The sequence below is a fragment of the Physella acuta genome, unplaced genomic scaffold (genome assembly GCF_028476545.2).
Source record: "Physella acuta isolate Inbredline_101_S28 unplaced genomic scaffold, ASM2847654v3 ptg000459l, whole genome shotgun sequence".
Classification (NCBI taxonomy): Eukaryota; Metazoa; Mollusca; class Gastropoda; family Physidae; genus Physella; species Physella acuta.
In genome coordinates, this window is record NW_026731978.1 from 102,181 (window position 1) to 112,500 (window position 10,320).

The 10,320-nt window shown below is 35.0% G+C and overlaps 1 protein-coding gene and 1 pseudogene across 1 annotated transcript; both read right to left on the reverse strand.

Annotated features, from left to right (window-relative positions):
- Positions 1-775: 775 nt before the first annotated feature.
- Positions 776-1,592, reverse strand: LOC131943531 (chromobox protein homolog 1-like). The gene has a single exon (XM_059303704.1). The coding sequence runs from the start codon at positions 1,494-1,496 to the stop codon at positions 927-929; it is 570 nt and encodes a 189-aa protein (XP_059159687.1). The 5' UTR covers positions 1,497-1,592; the 3' UTR covers positions 776-926.
- Positions 1,593-4,797: 3,205 nt separating this feature from the next.
- Positions 4,798-10,320, reverse strand: part of LOC131943530 (cleavage and polyadenylation specificity factor subunit 3-like) — a 6,082-nt pseudogene continuing 559 nt past the window's right edge.

Consider the following 10,320-nt stretch of genomic DNA (forward strand, 5'->3'; position numbering starts at 1 on the left):
GCAAGGGGAACAGAAATGCCCAATTCACTCAACTACCACCAGGACAATGATAAGCATGTCCCTGCCAGTAAAAATGTATACCAATTTCCATTCAACTACATACAAATACATAGAAAATGTGTAGCTGGTACTTGTTAAAACATAAAAATACTGAGATACTCAGATGGCTGTTATGAACAGAACATTTATGACAGCTGAGTATCACAACGTGTAAATGATGTAAGACAACTGCAAATAGTAAAATTACCATATTCTCCTTCACACACAGCAACAGATCTAAAAATAAGCATGCAAAGATTTGGGCCAAATGACACTACTACTTTTAAAAGGAAAGAATTTAAAAAAAAAACTATTTAAAACCAAGAACCTGAACATTTTCATAATAACTGAACTGATCACAACAGCATATTATGCCACTCATATCATTGGTTTACTTCTATACAGACATATAAAGCCTTACTTGATGTCTTTTCTAGACAAGAATCTAAAACTGAATATGCGACTCCTTAAACTAACACGCTGTTCATTCCATATGAAGCATTTTTACATTTGACCCATTTATGCAGAAATAACTCATGTCACATAGTAATGGAGCTTCTAAAACCTTTGATGAAAATCAATCATTACATAAAAGAAAGTGTAAAAGAAAAACCAAGTCATTTTTTCAAACAACCAAGACAGGCAAAAATAAACAAGTTGTACAATTAAAGAATATGCAGTTTGTTTTTTAGAGTCAATTCTATAACAGGTCATAAAATTACTATAACAGATTAGATTCAGCGTACTAGATTTTTTTATTTTAGGTAACAGATCATTTGAAGGACTGCTTGATCCAAAATAAAGTAAAGAAAAATGACTGGGTTTTCCATCATGTATTTTTAAACTCACAGTAAACAAAGACATACAAATAAACAATCTTTTTAAACTCAATCTCCCTTCTTATCATCATCATCATTATCATTGTGTGTGTGCCAGGTAAGTCTTTCCTCATAAAATGCTATTACAATTTGTGGACATTTCACATTAGCTTGTCGTGCAGGAATCAAATCAGCCTCATCACTGTCTTTCCATTTCATTAAAAACATGAGTTCACCACTGCTGTCTGTTGCACCAATAATTCTCTCAGGGGCTAAACCTCTGTCAAAACCTCGAGGCTTGTTATCAGATTCATCTTTTTTCTTCTTTTTTGCATCATCTTTTGCTCCATTCGAAGTTGATTTCCGTTTGGCACCTTTTTCTGAATCTTTTTTCTTTTTCTTCTCTTCAAATGCTGCAATCAGATCTGGGCAGTCTAAGTTCTCTTCAGGTTCCCATGTGTTCTCTGAATCTGGATATCCTTTCCATTTTAACAAGTATTCCTTTTTTCCACCACGCATTCTTGAATCAACAACTTTTTCCACTGTAAATTCTTCTTCTTCACCTTCTTCCTCTTCCTCAACTGGATCATCCTTAGATTTTTCAGCCTGGGTGAAGAGAGGCCCCAACTTACCAGACATTTTTTAAATCAATGTATGGGGGGTCGAGCAGAATGACTTGAGGTGCCCTTTTCTCGCAATAAGCAGAGAGGGTGCGCTATGCTTCTTTCAACGTTTACGCATTTTGTTGAATATGTGCTTTAAATCTGTCAGGAAGCAATTGCTTCATTATACTGATGCATTTAATACATTTTTAAATTATGTACTAAATGGTTCTTCAACAACGCTTAGGTTTTTATAAAAATACTATACATTTAAGTGATAATTTTGTTAAACAATATTTAAAGCATTAATGTTCATAATATACATACTTTATTTTAACACTTTATTTTGTTTTCTTGTATAGTCTTTATTAAGCAAATAATTTATTTCTGATAATGTTTGGAAAAAAAAATATTTTAGAAAATGTTTTAAAAATTATTTCCCTTTGCCACTTTGTACTAACAATAGGATTAAACAAACTTTTTAATAATTTTCGTCTTATTGACTATAACTATTAAAAAAAAACAACCACAGTGTCATTTCTAATTAGTGAACATTTAAATTAAAATGTAATTCAATTTCAAAACAACTAATTTATGTTTCTTTGTTTCCCAGGAGCCGACCCTTGAGGGGGGGGGGGGGAAGGGTAAACGAGATAGAAAAAATTAAAAAGCTCATTTTTAACTGCATGGCTGAGTCATACAAAGTTACTAAAATGGACTACCGCTAAATCTGCTTTGCTATCCTGACTGAATGAACTATTTTCTACGAGGCATAATAATAAAAACGATTAAAGTGTTAGGCAATTAAACTAAATGAAAAAAGTAGATTTTCCAATTATAATTTGCTGTATTTCGTTTTGGTGTCACCAACCTTTGAATGATGTCACCAGGTGCTGTTCGCACACCTGACCCCGCTTTGTGACTCATCTGCATACATCATCGGTTCTTTTTTTTAAGCGAGAGTGATCTCCCTAAAATGTTCTAGAATATTCTTATAACACTACGGGGAGCGGCAACTCAGGATATAGATAATATTTTTAATACATTTTAAATTACTTAAACTTTTTGTAATAGAATAGAATCTCGTAGAAAACAGTAATGCGCACAAAGTGAACATCAACCCCTTCCCTCCGTCACACATCGTCACAAAAAGCCAGACCCACCCCCTAAAATGACGTCACTCTTCAACCTAAAACCCCGCTCAAAATTGCAGTTGAATTTTTCTTAAAATACGATATTTTTTTTCCAAAATCTTGTCTGAACTCTGTCAACATAGAGTGTTTTAATCAATTCCTATTACAATTTATTAAAACAGTATTTCCAAAGCGCGAAATAACGTTAAAAATTCGTCTCTAACATATAATGCAAAAATATGACATACCACCATCCTAACCCCTCACCCTCTACCTTATCACACACCGTCACAAAATTACTCCTTACGAGTGTGACGTCATTTATGGACGACCCCATAAAAGTGCAAAACATTAGAACTATCTAAATACATATGCAATTTTTAGAAATCGAAAATAGGACTGTACTAAAAATAGGAAATACTACTTCCGGTCAATTGAAATCACTTAAAATTTGACCGAAGGCAGAGAATAAGATCGTTTACTTATATGTCAAATCGTAGGGTAAGCCGGGGTAATTCCACACACGGGGTAATTCCACACACTATATACTGAATACTCTCCATTTTAAATGGGAGTAAAGTTTAATAAAAAGTTATAATTCCCTGTTTCTAAGAGGTCATTTCTTATACTTTCTGATACTGTTAGAGAAGCGTTCATCTACAATCAGAGCAAGAATTTTAATTTTATCTGTATCGATCTTCAAACATCCTTACGTAAGTACAACCCCTGCACTTTTAAAACATAGTTTATTTTGTCTTATTTTTAATTGTTGTCAATTATTTATTGATTTTATGAAAGCTTAATCATTTTTGTTAATAGTAACAGTTAATGATGCTAGATTCAGCCTTTAATTTAGAACTGGAAAGCATATTTTTTTCAATAGTAGGTGTGGGGCAATCCCACACACATGATGTGGGGCAATTCCATACACTATAGTTTGGAATGACCCATGTTGCTTTTTATACTCTTTAAAGTGTTTAGCTGTTGTTTTAAACCATTTAAACTGGTTGTGGCTAATTCTGTAATTCACAACTCATGATTTAATCTTAAAAAATAATTAAATAGTACTAGATCTAGTACTATTTATTTTTAAAAAGACTGCTATTAAAGTTAAGTAAATTGCCACAGACTTCTATTATTTGTTTATCTATTATTATTTTTACTTTACCTATATTATTTATTATAATTTATGCAATATTTAGAGATAAACATCCTCATACACACATTAGCAATTAGACTTTCTAACATTTAATTTTGTTTTTATTTCAGAATGGTCCACACTTATAAACGAAAAACTTCGGCCTATGACAGATGAGAGCAGAATTCAGGAGGAAGAAATTGAGGCTTTCTTTTCATCCAGTGATGAAGAGTGGTTGCCCCCATTCAAAATTGTTTCCAATGAGAACAATGTTTTTTTTACAAATTTTTAAATACATGAATTTTTAAATTCTCATAATGTGTGTGGAATTGCCCCACTTGCCATGTTTGTGCAATAAAAGTGAAATATTTAAAAATTATATTTTATTTTGTGAATTATCTCTATATTTGTTTGCCATCATATAAGTAATGCATGTCTAATTATACCCTCAATATTGGATTGTGGTAGTGTTAATTTTAGATTTTTTTTACACATTGTTTTAGAAAAGTAGTGTATGGAATTACCCCGGGTTACCCTATTTATCTATCTGAAACAGTACTTAAATTATAGACTTTTGGTTTGTCCATTCGGGCATTTGTCGCATTCGGGCAAGTGCCCATTCGGGCTTTTGTCGCATTCGGGCAAGTGTCCATTCGGGCTTTTGTCGCATTCGGGCAAGTGTCCATTCGGGCATTTGTCGCATTCGGGCGAGAGTCCGTTCGGGAAATCGGCCTTCGGGCAAACGGGAATTTGTCATAGACCCCTTTAACGGTACTCAAGTTAGCATTTTCACAGACAGACACACATACATACACACAGGCATAATACAAAATTGCAATACTATGTTTTTCCGACCTAGAGAGGTGTTGAACGTCGCGGTTTCTGAAATACTCGATTTCGATTTATTTTTTCAAGATTACAATACTTTCTCTATACTTCGTATATGTCAGTATATGAAAAAGTAAAATATCATAATTGTATCATATACATTATTTTTGTTTTATTTTGATTTAATATGGCAAAGAAAATGGTACAGAATCAAACATTTACAACAACATAATGTTAAATTAAAATCCGATGGCGTTGATGGTTTGGTGTAACCTTGTCACTGTGGTGTGTAGCACTTGATGGAGTGTCTCGTCAGAACATTTCACCTCCATATACATAATGGCAGCCTTATCAGTGGCGTAGCGAGGTCGGGTGTAACCCGGTGCGGCACTCACTGGTGTCACACCCCTAGGGTCGTACCGACCCTTCCCGGGGACAAACTTTCAAATTTTCTATTTGCACCCCCCCTCTAACTTTCGATTTGCACCCCCCCCCTCAAGTTTTCGATTTGCACCTCCCCCCTCTCAAGTTTTTCTCTATACATTTTGCTATTTTTTGCCATGGTGTCACCCCCCTAAATGGTGTCACCCGGTGCGGTCCGCACCCCCCGCCCCCCCCCCCTCACTATGCCCCTGAGCCTTATCATCTACTGTGACTGTCAAACGATCTCTCTTAAATACTTTACTGGTGCATACAGGGCCAAACATTTCAGCTAAAGTTTCTAACAAACATTCCTGAAAGTGGGCTCTGTCTACTGTTAGTAAATGAGGTACATTTTGAACGGGGGTGGGATCTTGCTCAGATCGCACCAGGTCAGCAATGACTGCATCTGCATACATGTCATAGACAGTGTTGGCTGTCCATTCAATATATGCCACACCAGGTTCTAGGGACGCCTGGATTGAGTTGAATACTTTCAGAATGGTGTTGGCATACTCTTGATAACCTCAATGTCGCCAGCTAGTTGATTAAGACAGTAGGTTAATAAACTTGGAGACTGTGCTCATTGCTAGATATGTGTAGCTTTGTACATCTTTAGGGGAAACAATGTGATGATTTAAGTTTCGTTTGACTAGAATTCCAGATATTAGGTGTCTTTGTTTTGGTGGCTCTGCTGCAAACTCTTCCACTTTGCTATTTTCTCTCCTCTGAAATGTAACTCAATGGGAACTGTATTACGTGGATTGTGCACCTCCATCTTATACTCTGTGTCATCTTCATACTCCCTCAACAATGCTGATCTTAATCTGGACATTTCGCTGACTTCACCGTGAACCAAGACTAGATGAGCTGGTTTAAGCTCTCGACAGAGGCATAGCGACCCTTCCCGGCGCCAAGGTACAAGCTTTCAATTTGGCGCCCCCCACGGGAGCAAATTTTGAATTTGCACCCCACCCCACCTCAACTTTTCCATTTACACCCTCCCCCACTCAAACTTTCGATTTGCCACCCCCACCCCCCCCCCCCCCCATCAAACTGCAAAAATGCAGCTAAATTGACATTTTAATTTGTTTTTACAACCCATTTTGTCGCCCCCCTAAGATCGGCGCCCGGGGAACATATGTACCCCCCTGCCCCCCATCGCTACGCCTCTGGCTCTCGAAAGAATCCTGACGTTTGCTTGTAGTCAGCGTGGGCAGAAAATGAGATGTTATCAACAGAACACTTGAGTGGCAACTTCTGACCACTCTGTGTTACTATTTCATTGGGTTCAGTCAGGATGTGCTGGCAAAGAAAAATGTACTAATGCTAAAGCTAGCACACAGATCATTACATTCTATATGTTCCAATGAGCAGAAAAATAAAATAATGCTGATAACTGTGCTGCCTTATATAAGAGGTTTAATAAGTAAACAGTTGGTCACCATGGTAACACAACCTACCTTAGCTAATGTCCCTTCAACACAGTATCCAGCAATGATGCAGCTATTTCTTTTATCAGAGCACCAGCTTTCAAAACGTTCTCGTGACAAATCACTCTGCATCATACCTGGACTAGCCAGTACAACTGATGGGTCGATGTCTTCAAACTGTTACAAATCCTTCAGATTGATGATATGCTTGAGCACAAATGGATTACTAATGGTTATCTGTCGCCGAATTTTCTCATTCATGGCATTGATGTACGTCTTATAAACACCCTTGCATTTTTTGGCCAACTGAGAAGCGTAGTATATAGGGATGTCATGCAGCTCTGGGTGGTTGCTCCAATATTCATCCAGAATGAGCAGCAGTTCTTGTGCTCAGCCCAAGGCAAATGCAGGAATTAAGTACCGCCCACCCCTGTTGATAATGCCATGATCTAAGCTAGTAAAGCGATGTTCTTGCTCTTCTCTGTTTTCATGGATGTGTGTTCCGTATGTTGATTCAAGGATAAAAATATCAGGTTTTACATTAGGCATTTCTGCACACATTAAAAGGCTGTCTGCTTGTCTAGAGTAGTCTCTAGTATACACAATCTTTTAAAGGTGTCTAATCTGAACAATACCACTTACTTCTGCCGGTAACTGACTTTCCGATTTTCCGTTTGTCACCCCCCCCCCCACACGTAAGAAAAAAAATTATATATATATAGGGCCCATATATATATATATATATATATATATATATATATATATATATATATATATATATATATATAATTTTTTAAGCAGTTCAAATTTTTTTTATACTTTTATTTAAAATTGGAAATAATTACATCAGCATATACAAATGAGTGTAATATAATTCGAATGTTTACAAAAATTACTATTACATGAAGAAAATGGTGAACTTTATTAAAAAAAAGGTGTGTCGATCAACAATTCAAATGAAGGTAATTAGAAACAAAGAAATACAAAAATGTTTTTTACCATACTAGTCTTAAATATCTTTTAGTTTTATTGAGAATTTTTTAGTTTTATTGATGACATATTGACAAAATAAACGCACTTCTTAACAGCTATCTTTCCAATACCCAATTAAATTGAAGCTTAAAACTTCTACAAAAGATGTAATCCATTAGTTTCCGGGTTTCTTTTTTAAATTAAGAAAGTATGAATATTTTTTGTGAGCAAATATTATATTTAACTGATAACGGCTCACGAAAACATAAACATTTCAATATAATTTGTTATAACTAACAATGCTGCTCTTTATTACGTAGGTGTTTTTTAAAATAAATATTTATTTTTAATAATTGTAGAAACAGTGTATAAGTTATTTCCCCTTAACATTTTTATTTAAATATGGGAAACATGGACCATACAATTATTACGTATTGCTAATACATTTTTGTAAATGTTACGTTAATGAATGGGTTCTTTAATCTGTTTTTAAATATTAAACAATACTTACTAATTTGTATTAAAATATAATTAATATCTTTATGTTTGTATGAAAAATAAATATATTGCTATTTCTGCATTTGCAAGGAATGGTTCTTTGGGTTACTTTGGATTACTTTTTGTTGTAGAAAGTAGGCATCTTTCCATTAAAAGAAGTTAATGATTTCGATAAATATGACATTGTAAAACAAAGCTTAGCTGACTTTGTTATAGATGCATACTAGAGAATACGACTGCTAACTTGAAAGTCTCGATTTCAAATCCGGGTTCGAGTTCGTGCAACGTCCTTGATAGACACCTGACTCATGTTATGGGAAGCAAATGCGGCTGTGCATAGTTCTGACCATACTATCCTTTTCCTGGTTGATGTCACAGAAACAGGTGAACTCTAGTTCATTTATCACATGCGCCGTCTGGTTCAAAAGGAAACTTATCTTACCTATTTAACTGACTTAGTTACAAAACTAAGGAATTCTCATTTTCTTGTTATTTTTTGGATAAGACGTGAAAAAACTATTCCAATTACCGACCTTTTTTTGAAACCTCCCCCTAGTACCTGCGCTATAACTTACCCCCCCCCCCCCACATCCCCAGTTAGCCATAAAGCAGCGACCCTCTGACCGGCCACGTGACACGCAGTGAACATATGAATGGGGGGGGGGGGGTAGTTGATTATCTTTTCACATGACTCACGAATGTGGATCTGTCTGTCGTTGCACCCCTTGTGGGGTCCTCAACGGGACGGAGTGGTCTAGCGGTAGAGAGCTGGACTGCTAACCCGTAAGTCTCGAGTTCGAATCCGGGTTCAAGTCAGTAGACCGTCCCTGAGTCCACCCAACTCTGATGGGTACCTAACTCACGTTAGTGAAAGTAAAGGCGGCTGGGCAAAGTGCTGACCACACTATCTCTTCATATGCCGAGGTCACAGAAACAAGTGAACTCTACTTCACTTGCCCCATAGACCGTCAGGTTTGAAAGGGAAACTTTACTTTACTTTACACGAATGTGGATCTGTCTGTCGTTGCACCCCTTGTGGGGTCCTCAACGGACGTCCATGGCCCTCATATTGGCACACTCTGGGTTTTGCATTTTTTCTTTGTTTATTTGTTTCCCCTGTAGAATATTTTTTTTACTTTATTTCTTTTGTTTCCATTGTTGCATTTATTTTTACTTTATTTTATTTGTTTCCGTTGTAGAATTTTTTTTTTTACTTTATTTCATTTGTTTCGACTGTAGCATATTTTTTCTGAATTTATTTCATTTGTTTCCACTGTATCATTTTTTTTTTACTTTATTTCATTTGTTTCCATTGTAGCATTTTTAAAAACAATTTATCAAGTATTATGTTGATATGAGTAAGCATTTTAAGTAGAATAAATTTAATATGTACTTGCACATTGAGTTATAACGTAGTCGCTGTAACCTCATGATACAACTTGTTTCTAGATCTATTATGTTTGCTAAATTTATTCCCGGTACTGACGTAGCTCAGACCCTCCTACCGGTTGAATTGCAGCTATTTCACTGATTATAATCAGTATACAGCCTATTCGGTACACACTATTATACATACCGTTGACACAGAGGAATTGCTCCAACATTACTGATGTCAAAATCAACAGAGTTTTGAACCAGAAACTGTGCTTGGAGTTCTGGAAAATTCTAAACGAGTGTCATGTTGGCGAAAAAAACGGTTCACTAACCCAACAGATATGATACTGAAGAGGCTGGCAATGTCTGATTCTACTCTGTTACTAAGTTTTTGTTTCAACAAGTTTCTGTTATTTCTAGATTTTATACACAAACGGATTTTACTGAGCAAATACGATATCACATTTTTGGTGTGCTGATTTTAATCCTATTTTCACATCTATTTTTATAACATCTGCAAAGAAAAAAATGTAGAGTATTAAAATTAATTTAAAAATAATTCCATACAGTATTAGATCTAGTTGAATGTCTTTTGTGGATGACCACTGCCCAGTTGATAATTTGAGTAGAATATTACACTTTGTATCAGATATTCTGTTCATTTCAATAACATGTGTATAACCATCTTTTCAAAAATGCATTGGTTATTTTATTTTATTTAACCTTCATTGTTTATCAAAGTAGAGCTATAAAAATATTCGCTAATTAAAAAAAAATATATTTCAAGAGTAAATAAATTAAGTTAACGAAAGCAGTTTGATTTTCTTGTCTGCTGTAGTAATTTAATTGTTATTTCCCCTAACTAATGTTACATGAATTAAGGGGACGTAGCCGGAGATTATTGTTATAATTTAGCAAATCACAATGGCTTCCCTTGGGAGAGGAAAGCAAACTATATATATATATATATATATATATATATATATATATATATATACATATATATATATATATATATTGGCCTATATATATATATATATATATATATATATATATATATATATA